A 12,264-nucleotide genomic window follows, 5' to 3' on the forward strand; every position below is an offset into this window, starting at 1 on the left:
AGAGGCATGGATACATGGAACAGGCTCGGGAATATTAGAGGGGAGGGTGTGGGAGGGACTGGATAAAAGGTGAAGAGATTAGCCAAAGAACATTTTGCTTAGCCCATGGTCACAGACAACACTGTGGTGAAGGCCAGTAGATGGGGTGGGCTGGGAGAAGGCGGACATAGAGGGAGGGAAATGGTGCACGTCTATAGCAGTGTCAACAATAAAAACAAATTTAAAATAAGAAATTAAAGAAGTACAAACTTCCAGTTACAAAATAGTGTAGATCATGATGACTATAGTTAACAGTACTCTATGGTACATCTGAAAGTTGCTAGGAAAGCAAATCTTAAAAGTACCCATCACAAGAAAAAAACTGTATGAAATGATGGATGTGAATTAAACTTCTTGTGGTAATCATTTGCAATACAATCAAATCATTATGTTGTATACCTTTAAGCTATGCAATGCCCTGGCCAGGTGGCTGATTGGTTGGAGCATAGTCCCATACAACAAAAGGTTTCAGGTTCGATTTCCAGTCAGAGCACAAGCCTAGATTGCCAGTTTGATCCCACTTGGGGCATGTAGGGGAGGCAACGGATTGATGTTTCTCTCTCACATCCTTGTCTCTCTCTTTCTTTCTCTCTCTCTCTCTCTCTCCCTCTCTCTCTCTCTCCCTTCCTCTCTCCATCTCTCCCTCCCTTCCTCTCTCTCTCTCAAATCAACAAAAACATATCCTCAGATGAGGAGTTTTTAAAAATAGTCTTTAAACCTCCTTTCAACTTTTGCCCCCTTTGGCCTTTACGTAATTCAAAACCAACTGGTATTTAAAAAACAAATCTGGTTATAGAATTGCTCTTAAAGCCTGTGCAGGCCCTCCCATTACATTTGGAAAAACATGTCACACTTTACAAGCCTCTAAAGGAACACTGAGTGAATGGCACATTGTGGTCCCAGTTCAGGGTACCCCTGGGATGCAGATTCAGGTTAGGAAGCTATTCACATAGGACTTGCTCCTTTGTCCTCCAATGAAATTAGAATATAATCATAATTAAACAATTAGGCAATCAAAAATAAATGTAAATCACTGACGTTTAGGTAGTACATTTTACATTCTATGATTTTTAGTTCAATAATTTAAATACAAGCACATAAACACATACAGTACACGGATAGACAATAATACTGTGTAACCATGGCCCAGGGTGACCTCGTGTTCATAGAGGAGTTCAGAGACCTGTAAGCCAGAATAACATGTATAATGCTGGCTATTAAAATATATATATATATATATATATATATATATATATATATATATATCAGAAATGAGTAATCTTAAAATTTTGACACTATTTTGTTTTCCTTGACCAAGGCAGTAAAAGGCTATTTAATATGTAGGCTGTTCATATGTACATTCCAAGTCTTTCTGCTTTTGTTGAAGAAATTTATGATGAAAACTTGGAGCAGCACAATGCCTATTGTAGACCTTTGACTTGTAAGAAAGAATCTAAAAGTTCAGAGAATTCATGAAAGACCACCCACAGACCATTGCTAGAAAGACTAATTAGCAAATCATTGAACTATTCCCTGTTTGCACTTAAAAAAGTCAATTGCTTATTTCTTTTTTTAAAAATATATTTTATTGATTTTTTACAGAGAGGAAGGGAGAGAGATAGATAGTCAGAAACATCAATGAGAGAGAAACATCGATCAGCTGCCTCCTGCACATCTCCCACTGGGGATGTGCCCGCAACCCAGGTACATGCCCTTGACCGGAATCGAACCTGGGACCTTTCAGTCCGCAGGCCGACGCTCTATCCACTGAGCCAAACCGGTTTCAGCAATTGCTTATTTCTTTACTACTCTGTTTCAACATTATTACAAGCCATTAGTGATCATTGATCAGATCTGTCAAAATCAGTGAAGCATGTTGCAAGAAGCCTTTTCCTTTTGAACCATTAAGAAATTGAAGAAAATTTCTAATGGTTATTTCCATATTCCATTGTTATTAATGCTTCCTATGTGTGCAACTCAATATGTTATTGTTGACTTCACTTTAAGATCTGCATTGAATAAAAGGATTTATTAAAAAATAATGGGTCTCAGGAAGTCGCTAGTTTGCAGGTGACAGCGGAGAAGTGTACATTCAAGAAGCAAACATCCCTCCCTTGAAGATCTGTTTTTGTTTGAGAACCGAAAAAATGTGCACTCTCTCCACCCCATTTACACACGGAGGTGTGGAATTTAAATATGTTTTGACAAAGTGAGGAGAACTGTCTGTGTAATATATTGCTGTCAATGAGTTTTAGAACTATTTCCCTTGCAGGTTAAGACGAAAGGCCAGGAGAGGAAATGACTAAATCCTCTGTATGTCTTCATTGACAGCTGATAATTAACATGCAGCTTAGCAATAATAATTAGTTCCCTCTTGAGAAAATTTCCGGATGTACTCTGAGTTGGCATAGCTCAGTTTCGTCTTGTTTCTTTGTCCACTGCCTCCCCCAAGTAATTCATGTTATTTTTAGAGGAAGAAGAACTCAAGATGAGCTCCCTCCTTTTAACCGAGTCAGCCCTGTCCATTGTTTGCACTGTGTTTTCTGGAGATTACCTGAGATTAGAGTGTCTGTTGTCCCCCTCTTCCTGTATGTTTTCTGATTCTTTCATGTAAGCAGCTTGAAGCAGTCTGAAGGGATAAAGAAGTTAGCCATCGCTTAGTAAATATGCCGAGTCCGCGGACTATAATTTGGAACTAATAATATTACTGAAAGTGCTAGCTCTAAAACTAAAGGGAGAAAAAAAATGAGAAGGAAAAAAGCTTTCTGCTCCAGCTTCCTTTGGCTTTAGTATACACCAAGAAACAAAAAATATTTTAATTTTCTCAAAAGTCGATGAAAATGTCACGAATTGATAAATGAAAGCAACATGAAAAATTCTGTAGTTATTTGAGACAATTTATAAAATAAGAATTAAAGTTAATAACAATTAAAATTGATATAAAACTGAATTTTTCTGTTGATGTTATTGCTGTTGAATTATTTTGAATTATAACAAGCCCAACTATTGAATATTGGGAAAACCTTCCATTTTATCTTATTTTTTTTTCTTTATTGATTAAGGTATTACTTATGTGTCCTTATCCCCCCATTCCTCCCTCCACCCCCCACTCATGCCCTCACCCCCCTGGTGTCTGTATCCATTGATTAGGCTTATATGCATGCCTACAAGTCCTTTGGTTGATCTCTCCCCCTTATCCCCACCTTCCCCTACCTTCCCTCTAAGGCAGCGGTTCTCAACCTGTGGGTCTCAACCCCTTTGGCGGTCGAACGACCCTTTCACAGGGGTGGCCTAAGACCATCCTGCATATCAGATATTTACATTACGATTCATAACAGTAGCAACATTACAGTTATGAAGTAGCAACGAAAATAATTTTATGGTTGGGTCACAACATGAGGAACTGTATTTAAAGGGCCAGAAGGTTGAGAACCACTGCTCTAAGGTTTGACGGTCTGATCGATGCTTCTCTGTCTCTGGATCTGTTTTTGTTCATCACTTTATGCTATTCATTATATTCCACAAATGAGTGAGAAGATGTGATATTTATCTTTCTCTGATTGTCTTATTTAGCTTAGCATAATGCTCTCCAGTTCCATCCATGCTGTTGCAAATGGTAAAAGTCCCTTCTTTTTTATAGCAGCATAGTATTCCATTGTGTAGATGTACCACAGTTTTCTAATCCACTCATCTGCTGATGGGCACTTAGGCTGTTTTCAAATCTTAGCTATGGTAAATTGTGTCGCTATGAACATAGGGGTGCATATATCCTTTCTGATTGGTGTTTCTAGTTTCTTGGGATATATTCCTGGAAGTGGGATCACTGGGTTCAAATGGGAGTTATGAGGCTTTACAAAATACATTTGATTTCAGGTACATAACCCCCTAATAGACTTTCCCTAGTTGCTCCTGAAGAGAGTTTTATATATAATAGGTTACAGAGTCATTGTTAGAAGTATTGATCGACAGCCTCCTGGTTTGAGCCCACAACCCAGGCATGTGCCCTGACTGGGATTGGAACCAACAACCACTTCTTTGTGCATGGGACGACACTCAACCAACTGAGCCACACTGACCAGGGCTCTAACAAAGAAATAGGAACTACCACCTTTAGATTATAAGAATTATAGCAAGTACAACAGAAATTGGCAAGTCATAAAATCAGGTGGAAATTGACCAATCTCTCTCTCTTCTCTCTCTCTCTCTCTCTCTCTCTCTCTCTCTCTCCTCTCTCCTCTCTCCTCTCCTCTCCTCTCCTCTCTCTCTCTCTCTCTCTCTCTCTCTTCTCTCTCTCCTCTCTCTCTCTCTCCTCTCTCTCTCTCTCTCTCTCTCTCTCCTCTCTCCTCTCTCTCTCTCTCTCCTCTCTCCTCTCTCTCTCTCTCTCTCTCTCTCTCTCTCTCCTCTCTTTCTCTCTCTCTCTCTCTCTCTCTTTCTCTCTCTCTCTCTCTCTTCTCTCTCTCTCTCTCTCTCTCTCTCTCTCCTCTCTCCTCTCTCTCTCTCTCTCTCTCTCTCTCTCTCTCTCTCTCTCTCTTCCTCCCTCCCTCCCTCCCTTCCTCCCTCCCTCTATCTCTCATCTCTCTGTGCATACAAGGGTAATGAGGTCCTAATGACATCACTAGGAAACAAGCAAGGTCATCCCTAAATGAAATTCATTCATGGGGTACCTCCTTTACTGGTTGGGCTTCCTCTACATTTCAATTCATACTTTTTAAATTTAGGCATGAACTAATCCACTGTAGCAACATTTTAGGGTAGAATCCTCATATTTGATTCCGTTCATGACTTTCTCTATTTTCCAGCAAACTTCTTCCCTAAGCTTTGAACCTTAGTATATTTGGTAACTCTAGAGTTACTTGTTAATGTCAGATAATATGTAACCATTTTTTGATCAGTTGCATCCTTGCCGATAATGATTTTACTGCATAAAACTTTGGGAATTTGAGCAACCTATTAGAATAACTGGGAAAACTTTTTTTAGAAAAGAATCCACTTATCAGTCCTGTTATAAAACCATAAGTGAGTATATGTAAAGGCAGTGGATAGCTTTGATCTATATTTTTGTTATGGGATTGGATTTCTAAAATGCACAGGTTCTACTATTTGTGAATTCCTAATAAGGAAGGAAAAAAAGTCTGATTCTTTTTTGACAAATTTGTCTTTCAGGATTCAAGAACACCTAAATCTCTCAAATTTCTATTTTATTTCTCCCCCCAAAAAAGCACTTGATTATTCTCCCCATCTCTTCCTGAAAAGTTCTTCTAATTTTCTTTATTAGGTAGTCAAATGACTCAGTTCCACAAGTTTTATCTTTATAAGGAATAATATGATTTTAGCAGTATTGTTTATTTTAAACTAAATATTAAAAGTTAGCCCTACTCCACAAAATTTGGGGTATCCACGTAGTAGAGATATAGACAGTGAATACATCCGTAATAGATGAGAAAAGATACTTCATCTCTCTGTTCTCAGAAGCAGTATAAGATTGTGCAGAATTCTGTAGATTTGTCATATTTCATATTGTTCCATGGATGAAATGTTCTGGTCACCAATATTCCACATTCTATCAGATGCATTCTATCAAAGGCATTGACCTTTAGAAAATCTTCTAATTTCCCAGGGAGCTCTCTTCAGGAATTCTCTAGCATGCAAGGTCTAGTATTACTATTGGAGGGGAGAGGTCCTCGTCCCCTACCAGTTGCTTGTGGCAGTGGGCTTCTTGCGATATCCCAAGAAAAAGAATTTTCTGAGACTTGCATGGGAGAACAAGTGATTTTTATTTGCATATAATTAAATCCCTTTTCCAAGGTTGCATTTCCCTCAGCCTTACCAAGGAAGAAGTCCCATTTTGCCTTTAGCAGGACTAAAATCAAAGCCAATGTTTGGAGCTTCCATTATATGTTGGAGCAATCCAACCCAGCATCAGCCTAGCTTGGTTTGTATTCCTAGTTACAACCCAGCAGTCCATTGCATGTGGGGTCCACAGGACCACATGGCTGTAGAGAAAACATGGGAGAATACAAAGAAGCAGGAACAAGAGAGCGAGCTGTGAGCCAAAAGAGCTGAGAGATAGAGATAGAGATAGAGATAGAGAGCACTTTTTTCTTTAGGGGATTATGTATTTCCACATTTTTGTGGTCCTGCAGTAGCCCTACCCATTCTGACCAATGATCTTTGTCCCCAGGTTTGACTGACAGGCACCTTTCCTAGTCACGCCCACTTCACTGAGCATGCATCTATCTCCCCTTTGTTGGACCCCTTCCCGCAGTGATCTGTAGGGAATGGGCCAGTGGTTCCCTGAGAGTATGAAATTGAAGCTTCCTAGTGAAGCTGCCTACATGACCATGTTTATAATGTGTCACCTTCCTTTCACTCCTTTCCTATTATTAATAACTAATTACAATGGTATCAGTATTGGGGATGATATCCTCTCTCATCATCAAAGACTCTCATATATCATTTACCAATCGTAAGTACTGAACTGCGACATGCAATTAAATACCTTCAACAAACAAACAAATGTATACACATAACGTGTTTCCCAAATTCTGACTTCCTAAATTACATGTATGTTAGTTAAAACAAACAATTTGTAATTTCTGATGTTGGGAAGAATGCATAACAGTAGCCAAAACACAGTGGTAGAAAGTAGATCCCCACCAGGTTTATCAAAACTCGTCCCCACTATACTGAGTGCTACCATGGGTTACCTCATTGTATTAACAAACCTGATCTTTTCCGGACTTGAACAATTTGATTTTGGACATGACTTTCAAAACCAACTTCTGAGTTGGTGTTTATCTGGAATTAAAGGGGAATATTTATTGTAGATTTGGGATGTTTGTTGCACATAGAGAAGTAAATATAAAAGTCATTAATAGAGTTTTTCACATAGCACTTTAAAGATTGTGAAGAGTAATTCTTTCTGTATTTAAAAACATAGGGTAAATACCTTAAGCTGAATTGAAGTTTTGAGATTCATAAACTTATAAAAGATTTTAACTCCTGCACATTAAAATATATTCCTAGTTGCACTCCATTTTTTTACATAATGCACAAATATTTTTTAAATTTTTCCAGTTTTGAGATATAGTTGTGATATAACATTGTTAAGTTTAAAGTGTACCGCATATTGATTTGATACGTGTATATGTTACTAAATGACTACTTACCACAAGAAGTTTAGCCTCCAACAAGTCACATCGTTAGAATTTTTTTCTTTTGAAAACTTTTACGAACTTTTCTCTTAGGAACTTTCAAATATACAATATAGAATTGTTAATGCACGGTGTATTTTTAATCTTTTTGAGTAATACTTTTTACAACCTTTATATTTCTGATAAAATGAATGTGAACTACACAGTTCCAATAGGTATAAAAAATGAAGCCATGAGAAAAGTATTATAAAGGTATTTTTGTTTTCTCTTGTGTTTAGCATTCATTTCCTTTTGCATTTCAGAGCTCTTGGAATTAAACAGAACATCAATCTTCCATAGCCCTTTTGGATTTCTTGATCTCCATACAATGCTGCTGGATGAATATCAAGAGAGACTCTTTGTGGGAGGCAAGAATCTTGTGTATTCCCTCAGCTTGGAGCAAATCAGCAATGGCTACAGAGAGGTATGGAAATATCAAACGGTATTTCAGGAGGGAAAGTAAAGAGGTGAGGGAGATCTTATCTTGCGTCAGGGTTATTAGGATTCTTTTTTTCATTACCTAAGTGATACTTCTTTTGAAAAAATGAAGTATTCATTAAAATGAAATCACCTTGAGAAAAGTTTATGAATTGAGGATATACAACATTACACTTTTTAACACTGATCTCTGTACTCCCAGATGACCTCAGATTGGTGCTTTTGACATCCCTCTTGCACGATGCTCCTTGTCACCATATCCATTGTCCTGAAACTTGGGTTTGGAACATGCTGATTTATCAGCTGTCCCTGTAAGCTCTCTTACTCCCCAAATCCCAGCCTTAAGAAATATGGATATAGCTAACTCGTGTACTTCTGTTGGTACTATCAGTAATTAAGGTGGATGGTCTTTAAACCAGGTAGATTTAAATATAATATTACAATAGGCAAGTGTCCAACATTTTTTGAGAAACTATTAGCTATAAGAAAAAATAGTTCTTAAAGTCTGTACTTATACAAAGTTAAATTGAGCTAAGTTTTTTTTTTTTTCAGGCCCATATCAAACTTACATAAAACATGTAGAAATATTTAGACCATAGTATTTTTTGGCATAAATGTAAGTATCTATATATATAAAAAGCCAGTGACCATATCACCAGAATGACCTGAAGAAACGGTTGCTATGATGCCTACTGAAGCCAGCGAACCCACCCAATCAGGGGTGGGGCCAGCTGGCCAATCTCCCTCGGCCTGTCCCCCCAGCCAGCCCAGCCCCTGATCGGCCCGCCCCACCCTGAATCACCCACAGCCCCTCCCCCTGCCAGCCCCGCCCCTAAACACTCCCCCTGCCCCAATAGGGGGCAGGGCCAGCCAGTCAACCTCCTGCAGCTCCTCCTCCTGCACAGCCCCACCCCAATAATGGCAGGGTTGACTGGCCAACCACCTGCAGCCCCTCTCCCTAGCCAGCCCTGCCCCTGATGGGCCCCCACTATCATATTCGGGGGTGGGGCCCGCTGGCCAATCACCCTCAGCCCCTCCCCCAAGCTGGCTCAGCCCTAATCGGACCCTGATCAGGGCAGGCCAGCCGGCCAACCTCCCACTGTCTCCTCCTCCCGACAGGCCCAGCCCCAATCCACCCTGATTGGGGCCGGGCTGGTTGGACCCCACCCGTGCACGAATTCGTGCACTGGGCCTCTAGTTTCTTTATAATTTACTTATTTATTATTGTGTGTCAAAATGACTGATGTTTATATTTTAAGGTCATTTTTATTAAAAATTTATGATTAAAAGCAGCATTCATTCATCCCTTCCAGTTCCCAAACCCTAGAAGAAATCACTTAACATTATTTTTTTGTTTCTTCTGGTACCTACTCCCATATTTCTAAATAACATTTTTGTTCTGTGTTGTTTTTTTGGTATCATTGATTTTAGATGCTACCTGTTGATTTACTAGAAGTCAACTTAAGGAAGATGAATTTTCTTTTCTTGCAGTACCTTGAGCTGGGCTCTGTTATTGTACACCACTTCACCAGCAACCTCCCAACCATCAGTTCCCCATTGCAAAATAGCTATGCCACAAGTTTTAGTTAAGTAATAATTATTTACATTATTATAAATTAGGAAAATAGATCACACTTTTTTCTTTTTTTGCAATTTTCTTATTTTCCTGGGATTAAATATTATCCCCTATTTTTCATTTGCTTATATTTTAAATTTTCCCCAAACTCTGTACCAGAGTTTTTATATGCCTCTCAATATAATAAAACACATCAATTCCCATCAGTTCTAAATTTTTGGGTTTTTTAAAAAATATATATTTTTATTGATTTCAGGGAGGATGGAGAGGGTAAGAGGGTTAGAGAGATAGAAACATCAATGATGAGAGAGAATCATTGATCGGCTGCCTCCTGCATGCCCCACACTGGGGATCAAGCCCACAACCCAGGCATGTGCCCTGACTGGGAATGGAACCATGGCCTCCTAGTTCATAGGTAGATGCTCAACCACTGAGCCACGCCAGCCAGGACAGGTATTTAGATTTTAGCTTTTCTAGTGTGCAAAGCCAGTCAGCACTCATCTATATATTATAGAACTTCCAAATTGTTGCTGATATTTCTTTGGCAACTCTACTTAAGTTCTGTTTGTCATTTTTGAATTATGACTTCTTACTTTTGTTTTAGTAGTATCAGAATGAAGTAAAATCACATATTGTGTTCATCTCCAAATCTCTTTTTTTCTTCATCTTTAATTTTATTTTCTCTGTAGTTCTGAAAAAATATTATTGATTTCTCTCTTTCCTCTTTATCTCTCCACACAAAACACACACACACACACACACACACACACACACACACACACACACACACACACCGTCCTCACTTAATGCCTTCGGTTGGTTCTTGGAACTGTGGAGAAAGATATATAATGAAACCAGTTTAATTGTTGGACACAAAAGTTGAGTTCTGTGTCATCTCCTCAACATTATAATGAAATGGTATTATTTGAGGAACTGGTGTGTGTGTGTGTGTGTGGTGTGTACACATCCAGAAGATATACACCAGGGATCTGACACCCAGAGATTAAGAATCTGCATTATGGAAGTAGTTGTCCTTGTATCAGGATTAGCTAACTCATAGAGTGGGAATCCACATGTATAACTGTGTGTACACACAATCTCTTAACAATTTTCCTGAGCTGTTTTTTCCTATGTGGAACAAAAACCAAGAGATAGCACCGTTAGAGTGGAGGAAATTGAATCGCCCACTTATTCTCCTTTATTGTTTTGGCCTAATTGTACCTTCAGGCCTTTAATGCTGGAAAGATTGGCTTTTATGGAGGAAATGACCTGTAAAAACTCTATAAGGGTAAGAGACCTGAAGAGTGATGAGGTTTTACGAACTGCATCTTAGGGAGCTAAATAAAATAGTGTGTGGCCATTGAAGCCTCGGGGTGCCATCCAGCAAGAATGTAGCCACAGATTATTAACTCGAATAACTTTCTTATACTCAAGGGTGAATCCTCATTTTTCTGGGGCCTGAAGTGTGTATGATTTGGTGGACCTCTTCAGGAAATATAATTAATTCAAACTTACAAATTTCACAATTGCTAAAGCCCCTCCCAGAATCATGAAAGATTAGGTGCCACTAAGGACTCCTGAAGCTTAAGCTTCAAGACTATAAAATAAGCTAGAAAATATTTATAATGTAATGGAGAAGATTTGTATACATATGCCATATATATATATATATATTTCATAGATAGCATGTAAGTCAAGTATGGTCCAAATAAAATGCTAGGAAAGTATACAAAAGCTGGAGGTTGGGGTTTTCCTGGAGAAGATATAATTTAAGTTGATTTTGAATGATAGTTGGAATTTTGGTTCAGACAGATTGGTGGTGAGAATAGACTGAGTAAAGGGGAAGAAGGACAGACATTGTTGAGCAGTTTGAAATAATGACTGTTCACCTTGGCGGAAGTAGATAGGTGAAGTGAGGGCATGTGGTTGGGGGCAGGGTACAGAGTTAAGGATAGTAATGTGGTTGTGACCAGATCCTGAAGAATAGTGGTCCCTGTGCTATTGAAAATAATCTTCTAGGCCAGCGGTTCTCAACCTGTGGGTCGCAACCCCTTTGGCGGTCGAACAACCCTTTCATAGGGGTCACCTAAGACCATCCTGCATATCAGATATTTACATTATGATTCATAACAGTAGCAACATTACAGTTATGAAGTAGCAATGAAAATGATTTTATGGTTGGCTCACAACATGAGGAACTGTATTTAAAGGGCCAGAAGGTTGAGAACCACTGTTCTAGGCAATACAGGAACCAGTGGGAGAGTCTGAATATGCCCATACCATATTTAGAAGTGGACTTTTGTGTGATTGTTTTAGCAGCAGCATAGTGGATAGATGGAAGGAAGAGAACAGAGCCATGAAGCCAGGTAGCAGATAGAATTTAAAGCCACATCCATCTCTCTTAGCAGCTTAGGCTCTTTCCACTGTCACATTATTGAGAACCAGGCTACTGCTTTGGTGTGAACTTCATGTCTCCCAAATTGGTCTTGAGTGTACCGTTAGTTCTGCCTTTTGTTATAAGGTGTTTCTTTCCTATCAGTTCTTATTAGCTTTGCATGACCACACTTTAGTAATGGTTAACGAACTAGTGGGACAGTTAGATGTTGGTGATAGTGGTGGACAAAATCACTGACCGGTAGGAGAGGAACTGTAGCTCCTTTGTTTACTTATGACAAAGGTTGGGAGCCCAGGACATTCTATATGCAACCACAGATGAGAAATTAGCTTGTCTGTGTTTTGTCTGTATAGCTCCTTGCAATCTGTGCACATTTGAGAATTACAAAAACTTTCTAAAAGAACAAATCACAATTATTAACTAGTTTGGAGTATAATATTTTCTTTATTTCACAAAGAAAGCAAAAGTGTATGTTTGTTTATTTAAGCTATATTTTTATGGGACTTTATAGAATAGTTCATATTTAATAATAACTTTTTTAAATAAACTTTCACCCAGACTTTTTGTTTGTAAATTTCAACTTTTTTTTTCTAAAATTATTCTCTCCACTATTATTTTAAGCT

At 38.6% G+C, this 12,264-nt stretch overlaps 1 protein-coding gene across 4 annotated transcripts in view; it reads left to right on the forward strand.

Moving 5' to 3' along the window:
- Nucleotides 1-12,264, forward strand: part of SEMA3E (semaphorin 3E) — a 263,371-nt gene that overhangs the window by 112,564 nt on the left and 138,543 nt on the right. For all 4 annotated transcript variants that reach the window (XM_023753779.1, XM_023753780.1, XM_006088682.3 and 1 more), the window contains exon 2: nucleotides 7,496-7,656. In XM_023753779.1, coding sequence (XP_023609547.1) covers nucleotides 7,496-7,656 — 161 coding nt within the window. The remainder of the gene's footprint in view (nucleotides 1-7,495; nucleotides 7,657-12,264) is intronic.

This window comes from Myotis lucifugus, unplaced genomic scaffold, assembly GCF_000147115.1.
Source record: "Myotis lucifugus unplaced genomic scaffold, Myoluc2.0 scaffold_51, whole genome shotgun sequence".
NCBI classification, from domain to species: Eukaryota; Metazoa; Chordata; class Mammalia; order Chiroptera; family Vespertilionidae; genus Myotis; species Myotis lucifugus.